Source organism: Cervus canadensis, chromosome 24 (genome assembly GCF_019320065.1).
Source record: "Cervus canadensis isolate Bull #8, Minnesota chromosome 24, ASM1932006v1, whole genome shotgun sequence".
Classification (NCBI taxonomy): domain Eukaryota; kingdom Metazoa; phylum Chordata; class Mammalia; order Artiodactyla; family Cervidae; genus Cervus; species Cervus canadensis.
Genome location: NC_057409.1, coordinates 48,927,296 through 48,945,189, shown reverse-complemented (window position 1 = coordinate 48,945,189; position 17,894 = coordinate 48,927,296). Strand labels below are relative to the sequence as shown.

The window sequence follows — 17,894 nt, the reverse complement described above, 5'->3', positions numbered from 1 at the left end:
CTCCCGTTAGAAAACCAACAGGCCCAGCTGCTCTGCCCCTCCCTACATGTGAGCCACTTCCCCAAGGACTGTTCTAGAAGCTGCCTGACCTTTGGGTCAGGATTTTGCCCTACTCACCCCCACCAGTCCCCTGTTATAGCTCAGAGTCGCCCAAAGCTTCAGACAAGGATTTAGGGTCTTGCTAAGAACCTAGCATTATCTGCAACTTTCTCTCAGGAAAACCTTTTGGATTCTACCCAACTCACTTAAAATTGGTCTTACAGAACATAATCTATTCCTAGATTGGAGAGTGCCTGTATGTTAAATTTGATAACACAAACAAGAATCAAATGAGATATTTAACTGAAAATATGATTTTCTCAAAAAAAAAAAAAAACCTTTTTTCTTTTTTTAAAGTTTAGATGCTTATAAAATCTAATATCACAGAAAATCAGCTAAAGAAAAATTTGTGGAGAAAAATACTTACCATTCATGGTGATTGTCTACAAAGGCAGACATGGGACTTATTTGTACTGTGTATGTGTCATTGGCTGAATATTCAAATAAGCCATAATATGGGTTAAAGAGTTCTCTGGATACCAGGAAGAAAAACTCTCTGGAAGGTCCACTGTAATCCAGCCTTTAAAAAATTCACAAAAAGAGTAGTCATTATTTTTTTTCTATGTATTAGGCACATTTTACGCAGTGCTCAACTTTCGGTAAAACAGGAAGTCTAATTATCAAGTTTGGTGGTGGTGGTTTAGTCACTAAGTCATGTCCAGCTGTTTCAACCCCATGAACTGTAGCCTGCAAGGCTCCTTTGTCCATGGAATTTCCCAGGCCAGAATACCAGAGTGGGTTGCCATTTCCTTCTCCAGGGGATCTTCCCAGCCCAGGGATCAAACCCATGTCTCCTGCATTAGCAGGCAGATTCTTTACCACTGAGCCACCAGGGACATACCAGGATCGTCCAAAATACTACACATTAAATGATCATGACTCCTGATTGGAGACATGTTGTGACCCAAAACAGCATAATGAACATTTACATGGAACATATCCAAAAGCTAATTATCAGATAATGGATGAGATAGGCAATATGCTAATACTTTGATTGCATAAATACGCATCCAAAGGTAAATAACTTAGGTGCCCAGAGCCAGGCACTGGGGAGAGAGATTGCAGTGGGAATGCCTTATTTAAGCAGGTTAAACCCAAGGGCATCAGTTACATACATCCATGGGAACATGGAGTTCTCTGTTTTTCCAAAACAGTTTTAAATGGGGGCAAAAAAGACTTTAGTGAATTGGTGAGAGGATATTACAGATACAAGGCCTCCTAGGGAGATCAGAGGCAAAAGATGGAATGATAGGGTTCAGATGAAAACTTTAAATTATAAAACACCAAGGAAAATTATAGACAAGAAAAGTGAGGGTGTCTAAAGCTTCCTCGGGAAGGTAGTTGAGAAGAGGCTGAAATTCTAGCACCTGAACAACAGTGTAAATTCCATTTTACTTACAAAGACATCAGGGTCAAAGTAAAATCTGAGAAATGATTATGTGAGGTTTGAGGACTGACAAGCGGCAAACAATGCTGAGAACAAAAAGCGCACCAAAGAGGAGTATGTAATACAGCAATTTGATACACTCAATTCAAAACGAAAAATGTCAAGTACATCTATCTACCCCATGGTAAAAAGTTGACATAAGGGTTCAAAGACAGGAAGAAATTCTGAAGGGAGAATGAAAGCTATGGATAAGTTGGTGATGGGATTTAATGAGACTTCCTTTGTTCACTCTATTTTTTTCCCTCTATGGAATTTCCTTCAATGGCCACTTCTGTATTTTTTTATGACAAAGGAAAAATTCCATATGTGTGGTATGGAATTGTGTGATAGAGAAAAGGATCTTATTATAGGTAGAAGAGGGGCTAGAATAATAGTAAGCAAAATTAAAATAGTAAGGAAAATTAAAATTAAAATATATCTTAGTTGAAAGTTTAACAGAATTTTCTTAAAACAGACATCAGCTACCCACAGACTAAGTTCTTAATTTTTGCCATATCTGAATATATATGCACTACCATTTACTTAATATTTCCAGCTTTACTTGCTTTTCCAATGTAGCCTTGTCTTACACAATATTTTGGAATTGTGATGTGTTAGCTTTCTTTCTTTTCTAATACACATGAAAATAAACACAAATGTTAAAATAAAAAAGTATCAGTCTATGTAATAGGCCAAGGCGGCTTCTGGTGGTTTCCTTCCACTGTCCTAGTTCTGGTCTCTGACACCACCAAGTAGAATACTTCTTCCACTTGCACACTCTTCACACACTTAGGGGCTTCCCTTCAACAAATATGTGAGTGCCTGTTAGGTTTTGGGTATTGATCTAGATGCTAAAGGTTTAAAGTTTTTTTTACGTCATTTTCCACAAGATTCTAAGTTGAGCAGTGCCTACTCCTGGTCCCGGCCGCCTCCTCACTCATGAACAACCTCCTCTCAAGGCCTGGCAGGGAGTTCCCTTGTCACGCGGGGCCTCTGCTCTGGATACTCTCCAGGGTCAAAGTCTGACCTGAGGGCGTGTCTCTACTGATCACAACACTCCAGGTGCGGTCTTGCCGGCAAAGCCTCGGGCTCCTGGCCTCTCTTAGTGGACACTTCTCTCCACTGCTGTAGCTTAATGCCACCCCGCCTTGTGGGCAGTCACTTTACTTTGTTGACGCATCACAAGCCAGTCATCAGCTCAAACCTTTCACCTGTGTTGCTTTAAACTAGGACTCTCCCACCCCGTCTGCACGTCGCCTATCTTTTTAAAACCTAAGCACTAGACGCTAATATTAATACTTGCCATACTAAATTTCACGTGAGACTGAGTCCATGGTTCCAGTCTACCTGGATCCCTGTGGACGCAAAACATCTCTCTAAATTCCCGCTGGTGATGAATTACATCAGCAGACCCCTATGTCTTTGCAGAAACAGAGAATGCCAATCAAAAGTATCTTAGCAGTCCTTTTGTCCATCCCCTCACCTTGCTGAGAAGATGACTGGGGCCGAAGGAAATCACTGACTTGTATCAAATGAAAGCTGCAGTGGAGGATCCAGGCCTTGACACAGGTTTCCTGACCCCATGTGTGATGTTCATTACTCTTCGATATATTTAAAACGTCCATCAGGATGAAACACAACATTGCTTATAGAGGAGAGGTCAGAAAACTGGGACCTGCAGGCCAAATCTGGTCCAGGCCCTCGCCCTTTGTGAAAAAGTTTTACTGGAACACAGCCATGCTCGTTTGTTTATGTGTTGTCTGGGGCTGTTATGATGGCAAAGTGAGTAGGTACAACAGGGAATGGCCTGAAAAGCTGAAAATACTTACCATGTGGCTCTTTACAGAAAAAGTTTGCCAACCTCTGTTACCGAAGAAAGTAGGAAGAAAATGTTACTTTATTAAAAAACCTAGCTTACTCTAAATCCTCTTTAGTGAAGATCAGTTCAAGAAAAGGTAAAATCACAACAATATCCTAGGGTGTATGAAATCTTCAGGAGTGGTCACAACTGCTAAGCAGGAAGCCATGAGCCCTGGCCTGGAGGTATCCAGGTCTAGGAGGAAAATGTATCTTCCTCAACTGGTCAGGCTTTTATCTGCTCTTTTTCTTTTCTTTTTTAAACTCCAGCAGCATTGATAGAGTTACTCTAATGTGAAGACATTTTTAAAGTTTGATTTGATTATAATCTGAAATTCAGAACCACATATCTGAGAGCAGGTTGTTGATTACAAATTACATATGTCTACCTAATTCAATAAGACGTGTCCCAGCAGGATACCTTATGCATGCACTTCCTGTAATGTCTTAGCAACCTCTTCCACATAAATAGTTAATATGACTCATATCACAGGGATCATTTGTTACATTCCTGTTTTGCCAGTTAGGTTGGTTCCACGGCTAAAGACTTGGCACGGAAATACAGAAACTCCGGACAACGGGTGTGTAGCCACACAACAGCTGCATCTGAGGGCATTTTGGAATAAGCACAGATGTCTTTAGGGTGGTAATGTCTTTTTGAGCCCCATGAAGTGCTGATAAGGCATTTTAAACACTATCATGTTGCTGGGCTGACACCACCCAAGTTGTTAGAGGCATCCAGTATTTGTTAAATAATTTTATTCTCTGGTTCTTTATGTTCAACTAAAAATTATCAAAAACAAAGTATCCCAAAGGAAGCAGACTATAAAATGAAAGAGGATAGTGGCATTGGGAAGTCTGACGGTCATTTCCTACACGTTTTCTGGAAGACAGGTTTTCTTTCTTACAAGCTGGTTCAGGCACACGTGGTCTACACACCCTCTGATTCACTCTTACACTTGTAGCAGCAAGGCATTAGTTCTTGAGCCACTAAAGAAGTGATAGGGGAGTAGGGAATTTTGTGAGCAATTAACATGACAAAGTTTTACCCGGAGATACCAAGCCAAAGCCTAGAAATTAGAAGCACCTTTCTCAACATGGTTTGGGTCAGTTAGGTTATCCTGCAAATGTCTCTCTTTAGAAGAAAACAAGCAACACCTTAGTTTCATTTGAAGCTTTACAAATATCTGAGGAAACACTGGTCAAGGCCAGGACCCAAAACAACTTCTAGACCAGTCAGGTGTAAGAGCTGCTGGTTATTTTATAAGCAGGGACTCAAGAAAACCTTTCAGATCTCATCCCCCCTAGTTTCTTGCATGTGTCTAAGTAGAAATATCATAGGAAGAGCTCTCCTGTACTTAAATCCCCAAACTAAAACTGTTTGCACGCATCCCCTCCCGAGTCCAAGTATAGCTTTGCAAGACGGATGACTAATGTCATATAGAAGGCACCTTACATATAATGAACTCATTCTTTCTTAAAGAAAGGTACCTTTTATAGAGTTGGCCATGGAGGAAAGGAAAAAGAGGCAATCACAGTGTAAACATCCTCTCTTGATCCAGGCCATTATTTCCTTACTTGTTTTGGGTACTAAGAACTGAATATAAACCTGAAACTAACACACTATTATAAATCAACTCTACTTTAATAAAAAGAAAAACAAGTGAATGGCCCAGGATGTCCTATCTGAACACAATAGTCTACGTAGCTAACTTCTGACACCAACAAGCTTTAGTTGCTAAAACTTTTAATTCAGAAGAAAATAATACACTGAAGAATATGCAGTCCTTGTGGCTCCCCTCTTAAAGAAGTAATGTCTAGGCAGACAGAAGCCCAAGAGGCAAGCAGACCATGCCATTTCCTGCCACACTCAGTCCAGATGACTCAGTTTCCAAGTCATTCTGCACTGCTATTTTCTCCTACTCCCCACTTTGCACGAGCAGATAACCAAATTAAACTGAGTGGAAATTTAAATGACTAGAACAAAATCTCCAGCTCTGACCAAATTAAATCAGTGTTTGCTTAGAAATTTTCTGTATTTCATAAAAAGCCAAGCATAACATGACATTAATTTAGTGAGATACACTAATCACTTGTCAACTAGCATATTTACATTAAAAGGCTCTAGAATTATTTTTGCATTTTTAATTGAATACAGGTATCTCTAATATTCTGGGGTTAATTCTACCTCACATGGTATTTGTAACTGTCCTATGAATTTACAACTATGACATCTCCCATCAATTTCTCTTGACTCAGCTCTTCCAGTTCAGGAAAAATCTATATATCATGTGTCAAGACCTACACAAAGAAACATCTTAGAGCAGAACAAGAAGTCTCTGAGTGAATCTGCTAATTCACACTTTTTTGGAGATTAGGCAGACACATTATTCTGAAAAGAAAAATCCTTTCTCTTTAAGCCCTCACTAATCTATTGTAAATAAAGACCCTGATCATGACAGGTAGAAAATACTATCAGTGAGATGGTATCAATAGAAATTGCAACATATTATTCCCTCATAGATAACAAAGTTGACCTTAACAACACAAAATAATACTCTATACATACCAATACCTCTACTAATTTGGACTTTCCACAGAATTAACTCTCTCGAAAGACTTACTACTCTACCGACCTCAAGTGCAGAAGGAAGCATACACATTCCAAAGCTACCCCGGTGGGCCCCATCAGCAACACCAGAATAAGAAAAGTTGTTCAGGGAGACAGTTTCTGACTCTCCCTAACTCCTGTCTCTATGCTTTCTTTTAATATGTGATCTTTTTAGAATAGCTTTTCATTTATGGAAAGGTTACAAAGGCAGCAGGGAGAATTCTCATACACCTCACACCTAGTTTCCCTCTTAACAACATTTTACACAAGCATACTATATTTGTTACAATTAATGAACTGATATTGATAGATTATTAACTAAAACTCACACGTTATCCAGACTTTTTTCATTTTTGCCTAATATCCCTTTTCTGTTCCAGGATCCCATTCAGGGTACCATATTACATTTAATTGCTGTTTCCTTAGGTTCATCTTGACCTCATCTTAAGCGCTTCTTAGGCACTTCTGGTTTTTGATGACCTCGACAGCTTTAAGGGGCACTAGTAAGGTAATCTGGTAGAATGTCCCTCAGTTTGGATTTATCTGATATTTTTCTCCTGATTAGACTGGTGTTACATGTTTTTGGAAGGAAGACAATAAAGGTAGTGTCATTCTCATCACATCATATCAAGGCTATATACTATTAATAGGACATACCACTGTCATCGTTTGATTTTAGCCTCAATCGCCTGCCTGTGTGTCTGAAAGGCTCCTCCACGGTAGGCTTACTTCTTTCCCACCCCTTTCCATAGGGTACTGTTTGGAAGGAAGTCACTATGTGCAACTCATAAGGAGCACTGAATTATGCAGAATTACTTGGAAATCTTCTGCAGAGGAGATTTGTCTATTTTCCTTCATTTAGTTATTCAATTGTATATTTATATCAGTATAGATTTATCTTATACTTCAGGGTTCTAATCCAATACTACTTGATTTTGTCGCTCAAAGTATTCCAGCTTTGACCACTGGGAGTTCTTTCAGATGGTTCTTGTGTCCCTTTGACATCCTGTGAATTGTTTTGAGTTTCCCTATACTATCTGGCACAAGATGCTTCAGACACTGTCTTGTACATTTCCTGCCCCAGTCCAAGAATCATCCATATCTACAAGGAGCCCTAGTACCCTTTACTGAAGAACAATATTAAAAGCCAACATCTACGCACTAGTTGTATATATATATTTTAATACCTATTACTAGAGCTAAACATGAAAAACTTCCAAAATAACACATTTTGAGGACATTAAAATTAATGAAGGAAAAGCGACAGAAAATTTTCAGCTCCATTCTAGAAATTCACAGAAAAACCTAGGTAGCTTTTCTCTTTGGGTATTTATTAGAAATCAGAAAGAAATGTCATGATCTTTAATTTTAATGTAATAAGATGGCAAAGGCTAAAATAACTACTTAATTTTATGTTGTTTTCAGGTTAATCTTGCAAAACATATGATGTATTCCTAATGATTTAATAGCAAAATAAATCTGATATCTAATAATACATATGTATGATACTGACATGATATGGCATGAGATGAGAAATTATCTGGACCCATTCCAGCCTCAACAAGCCTTATGCTGAGATTGTCCCTGAGGGCTGAGGTCACACCTCAAAATATCTTCTGTCTTACTTTCCTTCTGGGGTTACAAGAAGAAAATAGGTAATGGAGGCAGGAAGTATCTGGACATTAGTAGCAATTAAACAAAGAGGTTTCAATCCCCACTCTGTCTGGGCCTCCTCCTAGGAATGGATGTCAGTCCAGATCATGGGGAGACAGCTTTAAGATGATAAAGCATGATAAACATCTGTTCTATTCAAACCTAAGTAACAGCACTTCCAAAGACTCTTGACTACATCTCTGAGATCTCAACAAACTGTGGTCTAACAATTATGGAAGACAGCTGGAGCTCTGAGGGAGGAAAAGTATTCTCATCCAAACTAGGCTTGTTATGTAAGGAAATACTTGGAATCCCAAGCATACCTGTGATTAGGCTAAAAACATTTGCCTTCATTTTCAACTGTGCACCTGCATCTTTAGGGCAACTAACAAAAGCTAGAAGTCCATTAAGGCTCATTAGCAACAAAAGGCTCAAGGCTCAGGCAAGCTTCTCAGACTTTCTCACATTATATTGTTCTCCCATCTAATACTTTATTTTAATCCAGGCACAGCTGGGAGACTCTACATTGAGCAAGATAAATTATCAGTCACTAGCTGAAGTAGTGAAAAGACCCATGGGTAGGAAAAATTCAGGTAGATTAGAGTTCAAGAAGTGAAGTGAAAATGTTAGTAGCTTAGTCGTGTCCTGCTCTGTAATCCCATGGATGGTAGCATGTCAGGCTCCTCTGTCCATGGAATTCTCCAGGCATGAATACTGGAGTGGCTTGCCATTCCCTTCTCCAGGGGATCTTCCCAATCCAGGGATTGAATCGGGGTCTCCCACCTTGCAGGCAGATTCTTTACCATCTGAGCCACCATGGAAGCCCAGAGTTCAGCATTTTTGCCTAAATCCCAATATTGGTCTAAGAATCCTTTATGGAAGACAAGATGCCTAATTTTGAATTTTAATTTTTCTATTATCTAGTTTGACTAGCACATGAAAATTATGTTACACTTTAACAGCTCCATTTCATCAACCAAATACCACATGGCTGAATTTGTTGAATATTATTAAGATTCCATAATCTACTTTATTCCTGGGCAAGAGTAGCGTGTAGCCTTAGAATGAGCCAAATCAATAGGAGTTGAGCAGTTAAAGAGAAGACAACTGGAGTTCTAGCAATCATGTGATATTTTTTAAATTCACTCTAGTGATGTCTATAAAGAAGGTGCTAAGACTCCAAACCTAAACCTGAAATGAAGAAAGAGGAATGACTCTAGCAGAGATGAGAGCTGCCATCTTCTGAAGAGTCATAAAACCACTGGTATGCCTATTTGAATGGAATAAACACCATGTAGGAGTCTTCATGCATTCATTTCCTAACTTCATCTCCACAAGCACACTCATGGAAGAGTCACAGAAGGCTGGACTCTCTTTATGGTAGGTGTGCCAAAGAAAGAGAAAAAGTGGGGACAGAGAAATAAGAACTAAGGCCTAGAAGTTACTGCTGGGGAAGTGTCCAGGTAGAATAGGAGGATTTTTCCCCCTCTTTTTGTCTCTCTCTCTTTTTAATCGAAGTATAGTTGACATACAATATCACTGTCAGATATACAACATGGTGATTCCATATTTTTATACACTGTATGATAACCACCAAACCACTGTGGGTCTAGTTACCATCAGCATGGAAAACTATTACATTGTTACTGACAATATTCTTTGCTATACATTACATCCTGTGACTTATTTATTTTACAACTGGAAGTCTGCACTTCTTAAAACCTTTTGTCCATTTCACCCATTGCCCCTTGCTCACATCCCCTCCCCTCTAGCAAACACTGGTTTCTAACTCGTGATTCTAAAACAGAACTTTTTTGACAGGTGAAGTATGATTTACTTCACATCCCTGTGCACATAACAAGATCATAGATGTTAAAATGCAATTCCTTGTTTTTTTCTCTCAAAGTCCATGTCTTGAACCTTCTTATACTGTTGTTGGGAATGTAAAATGGTGAAGCCACCATGGAAAATAATATGAGGGTTCCTCAAAAGAAGCAAAAATAGAGTTGCCATATGATCCAGCAATCCCACTTCTGGGCATATAATCAGACAGAACTCTAATTTGAAAAGATACACGCTCCCTGTGTTCACAGCAGCGCTATTCACAATAGCCAAGACAACAAACGTCCATCAACAGATGAATGGATAAGAAGACGTGGTACATATATACAATGGAATAATACTTAGCCATAAAAAGAAATTATGCCATTTGCAGCAACATGGACAGACCTAGAGATTATCATACTAAGTGAAGTAAGTCAGAAAGAGAAAAACAAATACCATACGATATCACTTATATGCGGAATCTAAAAGATGACACAAGTGAACTTATCTACAAAACAGAAACAGACTCACAGACATAGAAAACACACTTGTGGTTTCCAAAGGGGAGGGGCTGGGGGAGGGATGGAGCGGGGACTTTGGGATTAACAGATGCAAACCATTATATACAGATAAACAACAAGCTCCTACTGTGTGGCACAGGGCACTATATTCAATATCCTGGGATAAACCATAATGGAAAACAATTTTAAAAAGAATGTACATACATAAAACTGAATCACTCTGCTCTACAGCAGAGACTAATACAACACTACAAATCAACTATACTTCAATTTTTTAAAAAACACATTTTCCTCAAAAAAAAAAAAAAAAAAAAGAGGTTGAGATAATTAAAACTCTGGGGTGACCTCAAAAAAAAAAAAAAAAAAACACATTTTCCTTTTCAGAGAAAGAGTTAAAGAGGGAAGAAATGAAACTAAGAGTCTGCTCTCAAAAATGATCTATAGTTATGAGCTTTTACCAAAGAATCTTTATGTCAAATGATTTAAAAACCAGGGGAAGCTTTAAAAAAAAAATAGCTGAACGGTTTAAGTGTATGAGAACAGCATTTCCTGCCAGAAGGATTTCCTGTTTTAGGCAACCACAGGGGACGTGGTGGGGAAACATCCGCCGGCAGCCGCAGCCGTGCTTCAAAGGCCACTTCTCTCTGCTACTCACCCTTCCTCCCCGACGAATGTGACGTACAGCTTATTTCTCTGGAGGTCTTTTCTGGAGTACCCCATAATTTGATTAAAAGCATCTTCGAGCAAGTGATCTCTTCTGATAATTAACCTGTCCGTAAAGAGACAATTTGAAAAAACACAGATGATTTCCTAATCCTTACCTTTCCGAGCACTTGCCATTTAATTTCCATTTACCACAGCTAGGTGAAAAGTAGCATGACTTATTATCATCGCTGTCTGCAATAAAGCACACGTCTGTCTGTAACTCTTAATAGCATGAACAAAAGTTACATCAGAGAATCATTGGTAAATAGAGCACCCCACCTAAGACCTGTAAAAACAATGCAAAAGTTCTTTCTGATGGTCAAATTCATTTATCCCGGGAGGAAAATCATTAGAAACAAGACACACACTCATAAAACTTTTGTTTATAAAAGGAAGATTAAACCTAGGAGGTAATGTTTTAAGCATTCTATGTAATGAATGCACCTAGACCAGGAATTCAATTCTTAAGTAGCTAGAAAGATGACAGTGAGAACAAGAAAGATGAATTCTTAGTGTCCTTTAAAGAAGAGGAGTTTACATAAATTTCTCTAACTTTAAAATTAGGTGAACCTTGAAACTCTCTAGGTGACAGATAAAAATGAATGATACTTGCAGTTGATTAATCCACTTATGACAATGGCAATTTAAGGCATCTTTAAACAGGTGTCAATTTGCCCTTAATGCAAATAGTAACGGAAAGGGAGATGACAGGGAAGCCAAAGGCATGAAAGTTTGATCAGCAAGATTTTCATAAGTGAAGCTAGAGATGTGCAGTGTTTGGAGCAGGTTGATGTTTTTGAAGGTGATAAAAGGGGAACCGGCAAGTTCAGGGGAACAAGCCCTGCACGGGGGCGGTGAGCTGTGCAGCTGCTGGGCTGGGCATTTTTCCTGGCACACCCAGGTCATGGTGGGGCTGCAGTCAGACGCCCTCCTCTGTCCTCTCAAGTGGCATAGTGATCTTTAGTGGAGACATGAGATGGGGTGGGGTGGGGCTGAAGGGAGTATGGGTAAGTGGGAAATTCACGTAATTCTGGGCCAAACAACCTGATGATCTTTCAATTTCCCCATTTAAAGGGAGGTAGATAAAGACAGGCAGAAACAACTTTCATGCCATATTCTGTTGGACAAGTGAAGCTTATTTCACGGAAGGAAACAGAGCTACGCAGTGGTGGTCCTATACTCCAATCAGCCAGGCAGCACCGGACTCCGTGACAGCCTTATATCCAGTGAATATGTGAGCAGTCAACAAAGAGGTACTTTTCAAGAGAACAAAATAAATCAGCTTTTCATTTTGCTTATATTTTCACATGAAACATGATTGTCACTTTCCTGTCTGCTTTAAAACCTTAATTGTGCTTAGTTCAGCAACTATGTTTTAGGTGATACTGTTGATTTACACACACCAAAATAATTATGTCAACTAAACAAATTCTGGTCATCCCAAACCACAATCTATTTCCTACAATTCCCAAAGCATCGCATCCTATTACCATCTACCAATCCTGGGGTTTGTATCATTTTGACTTACTTTAATTTCCCTGGGCCTTGTCCATATCCTTTAGTCTCTAACTTCCTGTAAAAGTTCCTTAGTTTGGCTTCAAAGTCTCGCTTGTAAGGGGCTGGAGCGCGGGCATTGGCACGCTGAGTACCTACAGCAAACCACAAAGAGACAAGGGTGTGGATTTGATGTTCATCACATCACCATGAAAAAAATACCACCATGGGGCTGAGACCACAGTTAACAAGTAAAAGGAGGCTACACTTTCGAGTCCTTGACTTTCACCTCTCCAAGTCAAAGGACATCACAGGGCTTAACCAGGATCTTAAGATGTCTTAGATGTCTTCCCTGTGGCCTTTTGGTTGAGAATAGCAATTCTGTTTGAAGAGTTAATGGTGCCTATGTGTTAGTCAGTATGTTCCTCTTTTCAGCCCAAACTAATATGAGTCAAGCAGAGTTACTGATGTCTGATGGTGAGATGGTATCACGGCAGTTAGACAGGAAGTCACAGTGTGAAAGTACGTGGTACAGAAAGCCAGGGCAGTGAGTTCCCATACTTGACGAAAAACCTTCAAAAACGTATTTTTGATATGTACTGTAATGCAACTAAGAAATACTGTAGACACATAATTTCATACATTTCATACTACAGGGTGGAAAGATACTGATCTGAAACAAAATTCAGCCATAACTGCAGAAAGCCCACGTCTCCTGGTTGTGTAAATAATACCACGATTTGTTGTGTTCTTAATATGTGCCAAGTACTGTGATGACCTACAGATTATCTATAAAGATGTTTTACATGTCCTTCCACAGCGAGCATAATTAATAACATATAAAAGCAACATAGTTTGTTCCCCCTTTCCATAGAAAAATCTGGTTCTGTGTCACACTGACTAACTGACAAGCTGGGATACAAAACTGATGATGGACGTGGGAATCAGCCACCATGACAAAAACATGGGAGGCTTCCACTAAACTTCACAACACAATAGGAGACACAGGGAAACACAACCGGTGATGTTCCTTACATCACACACCATGCAAGCTCCTTCCAGGTACCCTCAGGCATGAACCAACTAAGTGATGATTATTTTTTCCTAAGACTGTTCAGCACCAGATCCTCAGAATGAAAAAGGTCAGCTTGCTGGAGTGGGTGTCTTGGTTGGGAAGACAGAAATAGTATGCATCAAACAACTAGAGAATGGCTAAGTCCTAAACTAGACGGTATACAAAACTCCTATAAAGCAGAAGGAATAAAACTATAGCCTGGCCCCATAAAACTAAAAATAAAAAATAAAACTATTTATTTTTTAAAATATTAATAAATAAAAATAAAAAATAAAACTATAGTTCGGGCATGGCCGAGCTGTACTTGGCCCTATCGATCTATTTTGTTTGCCATGTGATGTTTTTAAATTAACTGTCAACATTTAAAATTTAGGAGATTTCAAGTAAAAAAAAAAAAATCTGATTTGTCCTGAAAATTATCTAGGGACTTTTGTAACAACTGGCTTGCATTTCCCTAGGAGGACAGTTTCCCCTTCAGGGGAAGTCTGTGCTCCCCACTGTGCCACAGCCTCTCAATGACAATGCATTTGAGACCAGTGTTACAGAAAAGTAATAGTAAATGAGGATAAGCAGAGATCAAAATGCTATTGGAAGCAGGCTTTATAAACATGGGAGAACCCATAGTCTATACTGAGGCAGGGTAGCAGGAGCTGGAATAAGCATTGCCTGCAGGTTCAGAAGACACTGTGGAGACCCCACTAACCTAGAGCAGATGGGGAATGCTGGAAAGTAGAATATTAAATAGGTCAGAAGTCTGATAGCAAATTATGAGAAGACTTTCTAAAAACCTAGCCCAGAAGTGTGAGCATGATGCAGCAAGCAGGGGGAACCCTTTATAGCAAGGAAATAACAAACAAGTGATGCTTTCCTTCAGAAATGAAGGAAATCATTCCTTCAGAATCATTTCCTTCAGAAATGATTTTCAAAGTGTGCTGAGTGGATTGAGGACAGGAAGGCGGAAAGACTCAGGAGTAGCTGCGGAAACAGGCCTGAGGGGATGAGAACCAGCCTGGACTGGTGACTCAGAGGGGCTTTCACAATGTGAAATAAGAACTGGTAACCATAGGTAAGTGAGGAAGAGAAATAAGAAGCTCACATGGGTGGGGGGAGGAGGTGGGAGGGGGGATCGGGATGGGGAATACATGTAACTCCATGGCTGATTCATGTCAATGTATGACAAAACCCACTGCAATGTTGCGAAGTAATTAGCCTCCAACTAATAAAAATAATTGAAAAAAAAAAAAAAAGAAGCTCACATGGTAATATAAAACCTTTCAAACAGTAACAAGAGTTGTCATTTGTTGTGTCTGCTCTTCAATAGAGACCATTCACTTCACAAAGCGGATCTTGGGAAATCCTCACAAGTCTAAGAAGCAGGCGTTGTTATTACTACCGTCACCAACACTTTGTAACTAAGGAAGCTGAAGGCATATGCCAGTGAATGGTAGATTTAGGATCTGAGCCAGTTCTGACTGACGCGGGAGGACGGGGGACATGTGAGGCTTTATCCATACTAAGCTGGAGACGACCACTGTTCAGGTGGATATACCCTATCAGCGCTTGAAAATATGGTACTGGAGTTTCAGTGTGAGATCCAGGCCACACTTGGGGATTAAATAAGTCAGTGTATGTGTGGATAACACTTCATGCAGTGCCTCCTGCACCAGCAGCCCCGTGTAAATGTTGTTATTGCGATTATCTGCATAGCGGTGAATACTAAACACATCGGGAAATGCAGTGGGATTTGGGGAATGGAATTTAATGAAATCATCTATTGGTTAGTAATATGTGCAGAGTTCTATTGGCATAATTATGAATCTTACCCAAAAAGCTATGCCATAAAGGAAACAAATAAACTTGACCTTAAAGGTCTGGGATACAGAAGGCTCCTCCTAGGCAGTAGTTCTCAATCTTGAACGTATATCAGAATCACTGAGGATGCTTTTAAAAAACCCAATGTTCAGGCCACAGCCAGGACATACTACGTGAGAGTCGGTGGGGATGAGACATAGACATACGTGTGTCATGCAGGTCTCCAGATGATTCCAACATGCAGCCAAGGCTGAGAACCATTATCTCCCACAAGAAGGTCCAAACTAACCAATGAACCCCCTGGGCACCATCCAGGGACAAAGTGGGGGTACTTCCCGTGTATTCGTAAGACATCCTCTGCAACATGAAGGAATACGGTCTGCATGAACTCTAGGCTCCTCTCTTGGACGGCTCAAGGCAGAGGCCCGAAGCACAAGGGCAGTCAGAGTGGCAGAATAAAGCTGTGAGGCTGCAGTCTGAGCAACTGCAGACAAGTAAGCCCAGACAGCTCAGAAAGCAGCCGTAATGAATCAGCTCTCAAGAGCACGGACATTGATAGGGAAGAGGAGGAAGAGGAACAAAAGACTGAAAATCTTTCCAGACACAAAAGAAACACAATTCTTTAAGAGCTGATTACTTTTTAAAAATAGCACATATTCCACTGCCATATAATTTGAGATGCTTAAGAGGACATGAGAAATGCCATAATGCATTCCATCAATATCAACACAGACACTTAATAAAAATTAGCTCTAACTCCATTTCAGCTCTAGGTAAAGGAATTCAATTACGGAGACTCTGGAGACAGAAACTGTTAAACGCAAACATTCTTTTGCTAATAGTTCTATTATGAAAAAATCATTTACACATTACATCATGGTTTAAAAATTACAGTAAATTACGCTGCTGGCCCTTGTCAAAGTCTTAATGCAAGTCAGGTGCAACTGCCAAGAAAATCCAGGGCAGAAACAATATTACTTCCACTTTGGAAATTTTAAAAAAAGTATCTTGGAGAGTGAGCTCACAGTACTGAATAAGAATCATAACTGCAAGTGAAGTTCTAGGATATGATTCACTTAGAGAGAGAGTCATGTCATAGTCTTCATGGTCTTAAAAAAGGAAGTCAGATACAAAAGGTCAACACTGCATACAAGAAGTGATCAAATAAAAGGCTGATTTTATGAAGAGTCAGTATTATGTTAATTATTTGCAGGAAAAATTTCGGTAACAGATATAAGACTTTAAAAAAAAAAACATTGCTAAGCAGTTCTAAAGCACTCCCATATAATGCTGTTAACATTAGTTCCATAGACTCTTACAAAACTGCACAGTCCTATCCAAACTTAAAGAATTCTACCAGACAGAGGATTTCTTTTCTAGGTGATACTAAGAAAAACCTTGGCATCAAACTGCTAAGAAGTCTGCGTCTTCTTTGATGCTGGGTGTGACACCCAGAACCCAAAATGCTCTGATGACTGGCTCTTGGTCTGTGGTGGAAGGGTGAAGCTCAGCCCAGTTCAGCATGGTTCCAGCCCTCTGAACTGGGATGCCTGAGAAGAGCATTTCTTTTCTGTTCACTTCCTAAAGACAATAAATGCTATGCCTTTCTTTTTTATAATTCCCTGTTAGTGAATGAGAATAAAGTATCAAGCACTAAAATAATTTCTGGAAAACTCTATCTTCTGGAACATAGATCAACAATGGAATTAAGAAAAAACTCATAAAAGTAGCTGGTACAGAGCACAAGCAAGGAAGTCCCAGCAAATTTTGCTTTATTCTCTAAGAGTAATGAAAGGCCCTCACGTCACTATTGTGACCTTGTTGATGATTCTACTTACATACCATTTGTTTAAAAAAAAAAAACAATCTGATATCTGATTTTTCAAATGTTGGCAAATTAAAAGCAGTTTATTAAAAGAGGAAGGCTGGAGGGCATGCCACGGACTGGCATCCTCTGAGAACACCAAGAGCGGGGAACAAGGAAGAGTAACAGAAACACAGAAATAAAAACACCTGCATATTGTAATAGAGACAGTAGTCTGTGGTTCTCCTTCAGTCTTTGGAATCATACCCCCATCCCCACCCACGAATGAAGAGCTTCCTTCATTTGTATTGTTTGGTTCCTAGATCACCTCTGTGGGGCTGAGCAAAGAGCCCCACAGATACACAGCTAAAACAAGTGGCAAGCTAGGATACTGAAACAAAAGCAAGGATGAAACTACCATCCTAAAAACAAGTATAAAGCTACTTCAGAGACTGTAAGGGAGAGGAGGGGAGGTGGGAGGGAGACAAGCGGGAAGGAGGGAGAAGGGGGAGAGAGTCGCAGAAAGGGAGGGAGCAGGGGGGCAGACGGGAAGAGAAGGATGAACATTCCTGACAAGAGCTGACAAGACAAGCAAAAGATGGGATGATGACTTTGGAGGGAAAGGGGGAAAGGGGGAAAGGGGGGCCTTAAGGAGTTGCACTGTGTGTTGGGAGAAATAACTGCCCACGAGACAGCCTTCAGTGAAGACCCACACGGCTCTTCAGGGCTCTCTGGTCTGGTTACTTCCCTTGAGTATGACCTGGCGCTCTACTGGCTTCCAGAGGCTCCAGTTCTAGTCAAGCAATAACAGCTCTGTCTGAAGATACCCTCAAATATGAAATATCCTCAAGGCACTGAAGACAGGGAAGCAGGGAGAGATATAATGTACTGATAAAAGTCTCAGCAAACGGTAGGTTAAAGAAATTCTCTGATGTTCAACAGTATAGCTTTGGTCACGTGGAAAATTCACATAAGTGAGCTCATCTCCAACAATATCAGATAAATTAGGTGTT

General features: G+C 39.9%; 1 protein-coding gene across 5 annotated transcripts in view; it reads right to left on the bottom strand.

The window, feature by feature from the left end:
- The window catches only part of HECW2 (HECT, C2 and WW domain containing E3 ubiquitin protein ligase 2), a 420,397-nt gene that overhangs the window by 33,924 nt on the left and 368,579 nt on the right, over positions 1 to 17,894 (bottom strand). For all 5 annotated transcript variants that reach the window (XM_043445118.1, XM_043445119.1, XM_043445120.1 and 2 more), the window contains 3 exons: positions 12,225 to 12,345; positions 10,647 to 10,760; positions 467 to 619 (listed from right to left, as the gene is read on the bottom strand). In XM_043445118.1, coding sequence (XP_043301053.1) covers positions 467 to 619; positions 10,647 to 10,760; positions 12,225 to 12,345 — 388 coding nt within the window. The remainder of the gene's footprint in view (positions 1 to 466; positions 620 to 10,646; positions 10,761 to 12,224; positions 12,346 to 17,894) is intronic.